General features: G+C 43.5%; 2 protein-coding genes across 3 annotated transcripts in view; one reads left to right on the forward strand and one right to left on the reverse strand.

Moving 5' to 3' along the window:
* SLC30A7 (solute carrier family 30 member 7) overlaps nucleotides 1-5028 on the forward strand; it is a 33331-nt gene extending 28303 nt beyond the window's left edge. Inside the window, exon 11 of the mRNA XM_081008753.1 lies at nucleotides 1114-5028. Coding sequence (XP_080864879.1) covers nucleotides 1114-1161 — 48 coding nt within the window. The 3' untranslated portion in view covers nucleotides 1162-5028. The remainder of the gene's footprint in view (nucleotides 1-1113) is intronic.
* A 1109-nt stretch (nucleotides 5029-6137) lies between these two features.
* Nucleotides 6138-13106, reverse strand: part of DPH5 (diphthamide biosynthesis 5) — a 31992-nt gene continuing 25023 nt past the window's right edge. For both annotated transcript variants that reach the window (XM_081008817.1, XM_081008816.1), the window contains exons 6-8: nucleotides 11624-11663; nucleotides 8928-9031; nucleotides 6138-6618 (exon numbers count right to left, since the gene is read on the reverse strand). In XM_081008817.1, the coding sequence (XP_080864943.1) occupies nucleotides 6407-6618; nucleotides 8928-9031; nucleotides 11624-11663 (356 nt within the window). In that variant the 3' untranslated portion in view covers nucleotides 6138-6406. The remainder of the gene's footprint in view (nucleotides 6619-8927; nucleotides 9032-11623; nucleotides 11664-13106) is intronic.

The raw sequence follows: 13106 nt of genomic DNA on the forward strand, positions 1-13106 counted from the left end.
ATAGGGAAATTCGTCTTGCGGAACGACTCAAAAAACGCAAAACCCTTTCGTCTAGCGAGTTTTTCGTCTTGCGAGGCATTCGTCTTGCGGGGCACCACTGTAATTCTAGTGTTGCATATGTAGTATGTATGTATGTATGTATGTATGTATAACCAGGCTAGCCTACATTTTTTTAAATATCAGAAGGAACAGGAACTGGCCAGCTGGCTAGATCCTTAGCTCTGCATGTCACTGGCAGCCTAAGGGGGTAAGAACCAAACAAGCACAGTGTGGTGTGTGTGTGTGTGTGTGTGTGTGTGTGTAAGAGAGATATTCACACTTAAAATTAAATAAATATGATTTTCAATTTTATACATTTCAGTATTTTTACAATCATTTGAACATTTCAAAACTCAACTTCCTTCCCCCTCTTTCTGCAGTTCCTTAAATTTTCTGCATATTCCAAATTAACTTAACTTAATCATTTATTCATCTACTTTAAATGTATACTCTTATAAAGCTGCAGGTTATTACAATAATCCTGCCAGTGTTCTTATCTGTTTACAGCTTGTTTGTAAGTATTCAATCAACCATTTCCATTCTTTTATAAAAAATGTGCTATCTTGATTTCTTACATTTCTGAGAGATTTTCACACAATTTGATCTGAGCCACCCAGCTAGCTATTTGATATTCCGTTTAAATTTCCTAAACAAAGGAATTTGTGCAGGGTGTATTTTGCATTAATTTCTGGTGGGCTTCTCTAAACGTGCCACGCGCCACATGCTTTTGCTAGCCAATTTCACAACCATAGCCAGTGTGGCATAGTGGTTAGAGCACTGGACTGGGACCTGGGAAAATGGGGTTCAAATCCCCATTCAGCCATGAAGCTCACTGGTAGACCTTGGGCCAGTCACTTCCTTGCAGCCTAAACTACTTTCCTGGGCTTTTGTGACGATAAATGAGGAAGAGAATGATACCTGTCACCTTGAGCTCCTTGGAGGAAAGGAGGGATCAAAATGTAATAAATGCACAAGAGAATCCATTCCCATTTAATGATTGGTAGGTTTTGACATGGGTCACACAATCCCCTAGAATTTGTATTCCAATGTGTTTCTTTTCTTCCATCTTCACAGGCTGGAGTGAGGCAGCTCTATGTACAGATTGACTTTGCCGCTATGTAGCAAATATCTCAACCGTCTCGTTGGACCAAAGCTTTCTAGTACTGTCATGATTTAAAAGACACTGTACTTCCTTTGGAACAGAGACCTGCTCCCGTCTTCTCTACAGTTGTCCAAAACTGAACAGACTGCTGCCTTGTGGGCTAGATAAAGAGAGAAAAACCGAAAAACTGCGTGGCCCTGGACTACTTGGGATTGACTTTCATGAGCTCCAAACCTTTGTGGATTTACTGGCCAAGTTTGTTCCTGCAGCAAACTTAATGATAATGTGGTATTGCAATCATTGGTTTTGCTTTTTGTGAAGCTGCTGGAAGTTATTGCTTATTCCCAGAAAGCCAGTGTTAACTACAGGGAGGGTGGGTAGAAAATAAATTTTTATTTTTTTCTTAAAATGTCACAGTGGTTGACATTCTACAACGTGTAAGACTGTTTGTACTTTGCAAACTTAACGAACCAAACCATATTGGGTTTTCAGAGTGCCTTTTCCGTCAAAGTATCTGCCAGCACAGATATTGAACATCGGGGATTTTTATTAATTTTTATGGCTACTACTTGTACCCAATAGGACTCTTGCTTGTGATTGGTGTGATTTATGTGTAATTGCATAATGGTAGATATTAGATTCTCTCTCTCTGTTACATTTTTAAACTTCCAAGGAGGTGATTCTTCGATTTTACAATATAAAGATAAAATGATTACGCAGAGTTTGTTTACAAAACGTTTGACCACCAGGGCGTAAATCTAGGCTGATAGCCCCTTCACATTCTTAACGGCAATTAGAAAATAACGAAGCACTCAAAACAAAGGATGCGTTGCCTCTTTTATTGACTGATGCTGAAGGCTTTGACTGGCAGATTTATTTTAACTGCAGAATGAAGGTTTGTATATGATAGTCAACAGATGATCTGAACTTTTGCTTCACAGTCCATGTTCAGAATTAATTCACAAGCTCTTCAGCCAGAAATCCACCAGTTCAACTAGTATATGCAATAAAGCCCATGCATTATGTATACATTATCATGGAATATAATTTGGTTTGTTGAATCTGATTGCATATTTTGAAAGGGTTTTTTTGCATTAGATTTGAAAATGAGCCATAGGTTCTTCAGCACTTAATACCTTAAGAAGGAGAGTCTTCTGAGTGAACTGTGTGGTTCAGCTAAATATTGCTTCACAGCCATCATTTTTCATTTTTTGTCTTAACGAAGGTTCTTTGTAAACTTCACCTTGGGCAATATATTTCCTGGGTTTATCCTGCAATGCTAGTGTAATGTATAAAGGCTTGCTAGGCAACTGTCAGAGCGCTTCATGACGGAACAACAAAGATCTCACAAATGCATCTCTCGTTTCCAACGTTGAAGCTGAAGTTGGTCGGAATTGAAATGTATGGTAGTAAACAAACCCCTTTTTACTAATCAACAAAGATGATCGCACATATGTTCAAATGAATGAAAATCACCTGATTCCGTCCCCCTCAAAAGGCCATTTGCTTGAACAGTTGTGTGTCAAGACGTTTATTTAGAAAAACAAAAGTTGCTGCTAACCGATGGTTAGATACCCCCCCCCCCCCCAAGTTGGCTTAGCTTTAGCTGGAAGGAGATTTATTCATGGCTTTTAATGAAGTTAGGCATCAGAAATGCCTAAAACGGAATTGTATTGGTACATTAGTTTCTATTTAAAAAGACTGTAACGTGGAACTTCTGGTTTTTATGGGAATAATCTCCTTTTAAAATGTATCTCTTAACTCGGCCTGTGTATTCCATTACTTGCCGATTTTATTTTTACTTTGCTTGCTATTAATTTAGAAATGCAAGTATCTGACACAGTCTCTAATTCAAGGTCTGAAGATGAGTTGTGGCCCAATACACTTCTTCAGTAACTTCCATTCCTTTCCACAAGACGCATCAGGGCTGCTTCACACATGAAGATTCCCATATAATGTGAGCAGTGCACTGTGAGAAACCTACCCTGTGAGTGCATACGCTGTAGAAAATGCACGTGCTCTTTTTCCACACGCTATAGCAAATTCCAATTTTTTCCCTTTCAGAGATACGGTGTACCGTATCTCTGTGAAGTGCCATTGGCTCTGAACCCATTTCAGTAAAATGGCTTTTAATTAAAGGTAAAAAAGAACCCCCATTTTTTCCCGTGCATATTGTCGATATTTCAGAACTTTGCTTGTGTCTTCTGCTGGGCACACACTAAATCATTGGTTGCGGCTGAACCTGAGAGCCTAGAAATTGCTCAACCTTTGAGTTGGTGTTAATTTGCTTCAGGCCTTTCCCCAACGGATGTAGTCCTTTTTATTCTAACTTCTCTCACCCAAATGACAAATACTGAGCCTTGTTAAAGCATACTTTGCCAAACACATGGCTTTGAAATTTGCTTTTCTCTAACTTTGGCAGCAGAGGTTAAATTAATGCACAGCTTTTACACAACTGCCAAAGTGAGATTCTAGTGCAATAGGGGTGCTTACCCAATAAACGTCCATGTTTCCCTCTAATGATAATGTAAGGTCTTCAGTTTAGGGGAGGAGGTTTATATTAGTGGGAGCTTGTTGTCAACCAAGCCCTTAAGTTGTATGAAGTGAAGAAAAAGTGTCCTTTATACTTTTAGGCTTGGGTGTTGGCACACTACGCAGTCATAGGATCGGTCTAATTTTTGAGTAACTTGTTATACAATATTAAACCACTGCATAGGGCAGATGTTGGTACAGATGGTAGACAGCTGCCTTGGTGGTGTTCTTACTCCCGAAGCTTCTACAGGATAAAGGTCGCTTCTAAAAAGGAAAGCTTCCAATTACATTAAGATACTGGCAGTCCTGATTAGTAAATGAAATATCGCGTGGTCTAGGGCTTTAGAATAGTGCAAAGGGTTAAAAATTGAAGAATGGATGCTAACTGCATTTTAGCAGGTGAATGATACTGGAATAGATGTGAGGAAATGGGAGACTGGCAGTTGGTTATGCCAGTGCAAATAAAAGGAGCATTTTTGAGGGGGGGGGGGCATTGCAGTACGATTTCATTCAAATATGGCAGTTCAGCTCAAGTTCTTAAACTTGGCTAACCTGGTTCCATTTACTACATTGGTGTCGCATTGATTCTTGCTGCCGAAAGTATTTTTTTGTATTCCTGCAACATTTTGTGTGTGTGTGCCCCTTCTAAGTGCTGTTTCCTACCCGGACCTGATCTTCAGTCTTCTGATAATTGCTTTGATACCCTCCAAGAATTGTGTCTCATTGACTGATTAAATGCTGCCGCCAAGCCTCGTGAAAATGCACAGTCCCACGCCAAGCGTTTGGTTGGAATTGAAAATGCCACTGTGGATATGGAATATTTTATTTATTTTCACAGTCCCATTACCTGAGCAGTTCTAATTTTGGCCTGGGATCAATTTTCTGTGGCAAGGGTTTAACAGAAGCAGTGCTCACATAGTTCACGTCCCAGGGGTATACCATAAAAGAACTGATGGGCATAGCGATCTTATTGCCAAATTTGTAACTTTCAGATCAGATAGAATGGGAAAACAGTGCTGAAACCCCATTTCCTAACTTGCACATAAAGTGGGGCTCTGGTGTCAGTCAGCCTGTTGTATTTCTCAATGCATGATGTACCGGTGCAATTGAAGGACTTCACTGTTTCAGTGAATTCAAAGAGGTGACTTCAGATAATGGACGACTGTGTATACTGTATTTGGTTTGGGAATGCTAAAGCGAGTAGCCAGTCTGACTTGCCGTAAGTGCAATATTGGACATTCTCATGCATATTTTTTTCTACTTGAATACAGTCTCTGGAATATTTAAACAGCTAATATGTTTGAGACAATATTTGGGATCAATTTTCCTATCAATAAACTTTTTCCTTTTGCAAACGGTTTTCAAATATTGTGTGTTTCGTTCCTTGGGGGGGTGTGTGTGCGTAATTTGCACATTCCTGGCTGCCCTCAAGCAAACCATCTCCTGGACAAATGTACAGTGGTACCTCGGGTTAAGTACTTAATTCGTTCCGGAGATCCGTACTTAACCTGAAACTGTTCTTAACCTGAAGCACCACTTTAGCCTATGGGGCCTCTTGCTGCCGCCACGCCGCCGGAGCATGATTTCTGTTCTCATCCTGAAGCAAAGTTCTTAACCTGAAGCACTATTTCTGGGTTAGCGGAGTCTGTAACCTGAAGCGTATGTAACCTGAAGCGTATGTAACCCGAGGTACCACTGTAATGTGAGAACTAGAAGTTGGAAGTCAAATCTTGTGACATCCAAAGCTCTCACTTGTTGAAGGAGAAGGAGAGGCAATCCCCTACCCTGTAAACCTGTTCTGGAGACTTGGGAGGTCCTTCAGAACAGTGTGGAAGGTTGCCTGAGAGTCTGTAGAGAGGATTAATGAAAATAGTTTTATCTCTCCCCCCCACCCAATGATGAGAAATCTCTGCTGCACTGAAGGCCAATGGAAGATTTACAGAAGAGGAACACTGGACCCAAGCTTAGTCTATCTCAGCTGTGGTGAGGTCAAAATCTAAACCACCATGAATGCACTGCTATGGTCAAAAGAATTGCTACATTATTTGGTGCAATAATACCATGTCTCTTCCCCCTCCCCTCTGGCTATCACATCCTGTAATCCAAGTCTTGTTGTGTAAGCAGAAGTCTGTTCACATATGGATAACATTGGATGCAAGCCATTGTTAATGTGTTACATATGTAAGCCGATAAAACGCATGATGCGTTTCATTTCTCAAAGCTTCAGCATCGTTCAGTTCCAAGGCTACTGAGGGTTTTAGCGCCTAAGTAAAAAAATTCTGCTTTGATCAGAATGACCATTAAAATTTATAGAGAGCACACATTTTGTGAGAGAAGCCATAGCACAGATGGGCCTGGATTTTTCAGTGGAAGACTGACTCTGTATCTAGAACAACCAACACTATTTATACTGATGTGCAGAAACATTTCTCTAATATACAAAAGCAAGCATATTTTACATGTCTCATTCTGAACTGGCTTTTTATTGATAGGTAACTTTTTTTTAAAAAAATGCATTTCATACCGAATTTAGGCAGCCTGCCAAACGACCAGACTTGATTATTGCTCCGTGGGTTGTATTCCTTGGTAAATAGTTTGGTGTCTTCATAGGGACTGGCAACAGGACTTTCCGGCAGTCTACTTGGACAGTCGGGGTGGGCTTCCCCCTCTTGCAAAACGTATGGCTAACTAGTGACACCAGATTCAGCTCAAAGCACGTGTGTAAACAAGTATTTATTCAGCCATGTGCTCAAAAATGGATTTGTCAACCGCAAAGAGCTTGAGCATGTCTAGTTCCAAGGGATGCAAAGTTCCAGTTATGATCAAAGAGTGTAGAGGATCGCCTAATGCCACCGTAGTCATTTCCTGTAGAGTACCGGAAGCAATCTTTTGATCCACTGCGCCCACTCTTGCTAAGCCTACGCAGATGGTGTTTTCTGCAATTTCTGTTTAAAAAAGGGGGGGGGGAGTTAAAGAGAACAAAATATTACGGAAGCATAGTGAAAGAGGTTGGTGCGCTTGGCACACTGCAGGAAGTGATGCTTTCTTCCTAAAAAAGGTTAAAACGCTGCTTACAAAAAAGACTGTCCTCTGAAGACTAATATAGACTTATCTAAAAAAAAAACCAACCCACACGTGTACATTGCTCAAGTTCTTCGCAATAGGATGTGGCAAATGTGAGAAGTGTCAAGCCCAGGAAGCAGGTTCTCATTCTCAAGGTATTGAATTGCAGGTATAAACCAGTGGGGTAAGTAGTCATTCATACAGAGTCATCAAGTGAAGGCCGCCTAGCGGAAAAGACTGATTCTGCCCTCCTGGCCTAGTAACTGCTTTGATTTATCAGCAAAAGGACCAGAGCAGGTTGGGAAACCTGAGGTCTTCTGGGCGTTTTAACAGAAATCCCATCTGCCCCAACCAGCAATGGCCAATGTTTAGGGATGATGGCTCTGGAGTCCAACACCATTTGGAGAACCATAGGTTGCCATTCCTAGACTGGAGAATATGCAAGAGAAGCTTAGACAGTGTGGGGGAGATGCTAGTATGACTGAGCTTGGCATTTTTGTGCCCTCTGACAGTCGTCATGGTGTTGTGTGTGCCAGAAGTGGTTTAGTCATGCTGGCCACATGACCTGGAAAGCTGGGGGCAAATGCCAGCTTCCACGGCCTGGAAGTGGAGACAAGTGCTGCACCTCATAGTCTAATTTGACTGGACTTAATCGTCCAGGGGGCCTTTACCATTTTTTACCTTACTAAGTAAGTATCGTAGTTTTCCATGTATAAGATGAAGTTTTTTAATTATAAAATAATGTTTAAAATTGGGGGCCGTCTTATACACAGATAGTGTGTGGGGGCAGGCGATTGGTTGCAGCCGCGAGCAGGAGATTGTCAGCGGCGATTGGGTGGGTGATTGGTGGCTGTGGCAAGGTCTGCTGTTGATTGGCTGCTGCTGCGACAATTGGGCGGGCGATTGGTGGCTGCTGGTGGTGAGTGGGCAGACAATTGGCAGCTTTGGTGATGCGTGTGATTGGCAGCGTTGGTCAGGTGGGTGAGCGATTTTTGGCAACCCCCTCCCCCCCAAAAAAGCTCAACAACTCTGGGCAATCTCCCTCCATTTTCTTAATCTGGAGTCCCCCAAAATAGGGGTCGTCTTATACATGGAAAAATACGGTAAACTGTGATTAATATGAAGGTATTGCTGGTATCAAAACTTTCCACAAGGAAGGGTAAGTGGAATGTGTTACGTAGGAAGGTGAAAGCACCCATCCTGATGTAAGCTGCCTGCGATGTACCTGCAGGTTTTGTTAAATTCTGCTGCATCCCTGCATGGAGCCTGATTGGATCAGAAGCGGATTTAGGGATGCTTGACCAGATCACCCGCACTGGGCGCTGAGCCAAGAGGGCGCCGCAAACATGACTTGGAACGGAAGGCAAGAGGCGTCTGTTACTGAGCCAAATTTTGGCGTTACATAGGATGCTACTGAAATGTGAAAGCCCAAAGTCCACCACTGATTGGATTGCTATGAGTTGTGTGTGTCATAGTTTTATAGACTTGCCTTCTTCCAAACAGGGCTTGTTTAGAGAGGCCACTCCCGTGAGTATCTAAGAAACTGATTCCACTGATAATGGCTAATTCTTTCATATCCTTTCTGGGCTCTTAACTGTGCCTCCTGTTTTGTTTCAGAAAGGCAGTGCATGTGAGCTAGCTAGACTTTGCAGAGCATTTTGTCACTGCTTCCAGCCAATCACTACTTGGCCATTTGACACCCTACAGCCCTATGGAAAGTCTCTGCATTTCATTAACCAGCGAGAACTCCTAGATCCGTCAAAAGTTGACTATTAAGACACACTTTCCCAGGATCAATGCGCCTCCGCTGTTTCTGCAGCAACTAGTAGCTCCAGGAAAAGCACGTACAGCGAACAGAGTAAGGTCAAAGTGATTCACTCTAAAGTATGTTCATATGGGATTTGTATTTCTTTTTTAAAAAACCAACTGGTTCGTGGAGTTTGTGGCTGGTTTGTGTGCAGGCCAACGTTTTGTGGCTACAGTGCTCTGCCTCCGGTCCTGCTTGAAGTTCACTTCACTGTGGCTGACGAACCACAGCGAATGCTTGGCCTCTGTAGGCAATTTTAAGCCTGCCAATTTCAAGAGGGCCCATTTCCATCACAAATTGCGAGTTATTTGATGCTGCAGCGGTCTGGACAAAGGAGGGGAGGGCCAGCCTCCAAATGCTAGCGGCAAGAGCTCACGTGCATACCTGGTTCTTCGCCTTGTAGCCGCCTGTTTTGCACAATAGCCAGAAGCTGCTCCGCTGCCTGGTTCACGCTCATATACCTGGGTGGCTCATAAATCTTCTTCCCCCTGATGGAAGGAAAGGTACGGTAGTCTGGTCAGCAACTGTGCCCCCTGTATCCCAGTCAAGTAGCGGGGTCCGTGTACAGTAAAGCCAAGCTGAATTTAACACGGCTTGCCCAAAATGGTTAAGCTTCAAGATAAAACTTTCTTTGTCGCATCAAACCAAGGTCTCACATTCACTCTCTGGAAGCTCTTAAGAGGGGCAGGCAGCCAAATGGCTCTCAAATAATTTTTATTTATACCCCGCCCTCCCCAGCCAAGGCCGGGCTCAGGGCGGCTAACAAGCAATAATAAAAACAAGTTGAATGAATACAACTTAAAAACAAGATTAAAATACAACATTAAAATATTGAAACATTAAAATATTAAAATGCAGCCTCATCACAGGAGGAGAAAGGAAAAAGAAAAAAGAAAGAGGGGGAGGGAATCAAATTGGCTCCAAACCAAAGGCCAGGCAGAACAACTCTGCCTTACAGGCCCTGCAGAAAGAAATCAGATCCTGCAGGGCCCCGGTCTCATGAGGCAGAGTGTTCCACCAGGCCGGAGCCAGTGTTGAAAAGGCCCTGGCTCTGGTTGAGGCTAATCTAACTTCCTTAGGGCCCGGGATCACTAGGGTGTTGCTATTTATGGACCTTGAGGCTCTCCGTGGGGCATACCGGGAGAGGAGGTCCCATAGGTATGAGGGTAGAGGCCCATTTAGTTTAGACCCTCGCTAGAAGCCTGTGCATGTTTTGTCTCATCCATCATGTTTTTGGCAAGGAATACACCGCGAAAAGGAGGTCTACGGGCAGTTGCTGATGAGAAGCAGGTGAGTGTTATACGCGCTGCCCTCTGATCAGCTGGAGACATAAAGCAAACACTTCCAAGTTTTTAAACAGCCGAAGCCAGGTGTATGTTACAGCCACAGGAACAGCAGACACTACTAGCAGGCTCTTTTTGTGGCGTCAGCATCCCAGAACTGCTGGCTTGCAGAAGAAGCGTCTACCGACAATTAAGTCGGTCAGTGTTGATGAAAGTCTCCTCTGTGCGTGTGCTGTGAATCAGAGCCACTGCGTGGCTGTTTTGAAGCTTTCAAGCTAGGAATTAGAGCCTACATGAGTAAACTGGAAATGCTCTCCGCATCTGAGAGGTGCCACATGTTGCGCTGCCTCTTCGGCACAATCACAAGTCACGTATATTTTGAGACCCCTGCTAATCTACTGTAACTGCCGAGATACATCAGAGAGCACGCTATCCCTGCCAAATTGGAAGGGAAGCCTGTGTTTTTCTACCATATACTGTATAGTTACATAATTATAGACCCCAAAGCCAGCTCTCAAAGGGTTGTTTTCTGCAAAGTTTGCCAGCCCTGGAGTTGGCAAGAGCAAAGCTTAGGAAGAAGATCCAAGGTAAATTTCCACCAGAGATTGTCGGACTCTGTGGATGTGAATCTAGACCAAAGTGAGGACGTGTCTGGAGGTGATCAATAGTTCCAGTGGTGAGGAAGAAGGAAGCTGACTCGACTGATCTCTCCTAGATTAGATATACTGAGTGATCAGGAGAAAAACGAAACTAGTCAAACCTTGGTTCCTGAACACCTCTGTTATCGTACGTTTCAACTCCCAAACGCCAAAAACCCGGAAGTAAGTGTTCTGGTTTTTGAACCCAGAACCCAAACATTCGACACGACTTCCGCTGAGTACAAAAAGCTCTTGCAACCAATGGGAACCCGCGCTTCAGTTTTCGAACATTTCGGAAGCCAAACGGGGTTCTGGAATGGCTTTTGTTCAAGAACCAAGGTGCCACTGTATCACAGATGAAATTACTAGGGGTCATAGCTAGCTAGCCTAACTCTGGGCACTTATTACTGGAGATAGAGGGTGCATATGGAACCTGAGAAACTGAACAGACTTATTAAACCATGAGCTTCACCCCAATCTTAAAAAATTATTCATTAAATGCTAAAAGACACCAAGACCACCATCACCGCTGCTTTGCCACATGAGCCCCATCCTGTAACAGAAACATTGGAAGCTGCTTACACTGACTCAGACCGCTGATCCCTCTAAGCGTTATCTCTATTGACAGGCAGTGCTAGCGCGAAGAGTTGCTTTGCATCATTTAGACGCCGGTTCTTGCCTTCACCTATCCCAGTGCTGCCTCAAGCACATCGCTTCATCCTGTGGGACGGACTGCAGACAAAACCAAACTTGGGTGCCAGGAGAGGGCACTTCCTCCTTAAGTCTACAGAGATATTTTGGCACCCGTGTTCACTATTCATATTCACTGTTTAAGCAGGATTCCTAAACCAGCTCCAATTCTTAGTTAAGAAAGCAAGCTGGATGGCCTAAAATGTGATCAGTACAGCAGCTGATCGGTCCTTTTAACTCAAGGGTGGGGGTCCATTATCCATGCTGGGTTGGTGCTGAATGGGAGTTGGGAGTCCAGTAACAGTTTGAGGGCTACTGGCTCCCTCCCCCTCACCCAACCACGCCTTGAATTGAAACATGGAGAGAATCTTTCTCTATACCGTGGTTTTAGTATGCGTTTCACTTACATGCCAGCACTAAGCTGTGAATTATCAGTTGCAGACCACACACTTTTGAAGAAACAACTTACTTCATGAGATTCTCCAGCGACTGTTCCTTGACTTTAATGTCTGCAGGGAAATAAAACGGGACATACACTTCAAGTCGATTGCCTGTGTATTACTTTCACGAGCATTAAGACGGAGAACTTTTTTTATTGTGCTGCGTTTGATATAAGAAAGATATCTCTCTTTCATGCACACCCCTGGCATGTATACATCATGAATTTCTACTCGATATTGATCCAGAGTAGATTCCAATGCATAGTTAGCAGAGCAACAACTTAAACACGCTGCAGGATTCCCAGAGGCAATTGTATTTCATCCAGCAGAGCTTTACTGCTACCGAAGGCAAATGAACATAATGGTCACTAATCCAATACATCCATAAGAAATCCAGTTGCAGCAGACTTAAACTTACAGTAACTTAAAATAAGTCTAAACTTTTAACACTAAGCATGCTATGTACAGTGGTACCTGGGGTTACAAACGCTTCGGGTTACAAACACTTTGGGTTACAAACTCCGCTAACCCGGAAGTAGTACCTCGGGTTGTGAACTTTGCCCCAGGATGAGAACGGAAATCGCGTGGCGGCGGCGCAGCGGCGGCAGGAGGCCCCATTAGCGAAAGTGCGCCTCAGGTTAAGAACGGTTTCGGGTTAAGAACAGACCTCTGGAACGAATTAAGTCCGTAACCCAAGGTACCACTGTACAGAAAACCACACCAGAAGGAGAGATAGAAAGAAAAAGTGAAGCCCAGGTTCCTTCTGGCCCTGCTATTATAGTCAGCATGACCTTGACAGAAAGAGAGAACAGAACCAGTTTAAGCCAGCTGTGCTCAGCTTCTCTGAGGAATAACCCAAACATCATGAACCTTCTGCCTGTTTCTTTCACACAGAGAAGCTTCCAGAACCCTCCTGAATTAATTAGAAGAGGAAAGATCTCTACACATCAGATCAATACTTTCTTGCACTAAGAAATGCAAACTGACAGTATAGTCTTACAACCCAACGTCTGGTATATGGTTGAAATCTGACCAAGCCATGCTCGTGGCAGACCCACTGAAACCTTTGGAATTAACTTAGTGATGTCTCATTTAAGTCCCGCGAATTCACTGGGTCTGCTCTGAGTTTTACCGCACCGCCAGTGTGGTGTAGTGGTTAAGAGCGGTAGACTTGTAATCTGGTGAACTGGATTCGTGTCTCCGCTCCTCCACATGCAGCTGCTGGGTGACCTTAGGCTAGTCACACTTCTCTGAAGTCTCTCAGACTCACTCACCTCACAGAGTGTTTTTTGGGGGAAGGGAAAGGAGATTGTTAGCCGCTTTGAGACTCCTTCGGGTAGTGATAAAGTGGGATATCAAATCCAAACTCTTCTTCTCTTCTTCTTCTTGATCGACAGACACTACCCATCCTTTCTAAGTGGGACCTGCAACAAATTGTTACCGTCTGGAGCACCCATGTTGATTGTTCCAGCCAGTCATCATTCCATTTCCCCCTGTGATACTCAGCCAGCC

The sequence above is a fragment of the Podarcis pityusensis genome (assembly GCF_964106645.2).
Source record: "Podarcis pityusensis genome assembly, chromosome: 6".
Taxonomy (NCBI): Eukaryota; Metazoa; Chordata; class Lepidosauria; order Squamata; family Lacertidae; genus Podarcis; species Podarcis pityusensis.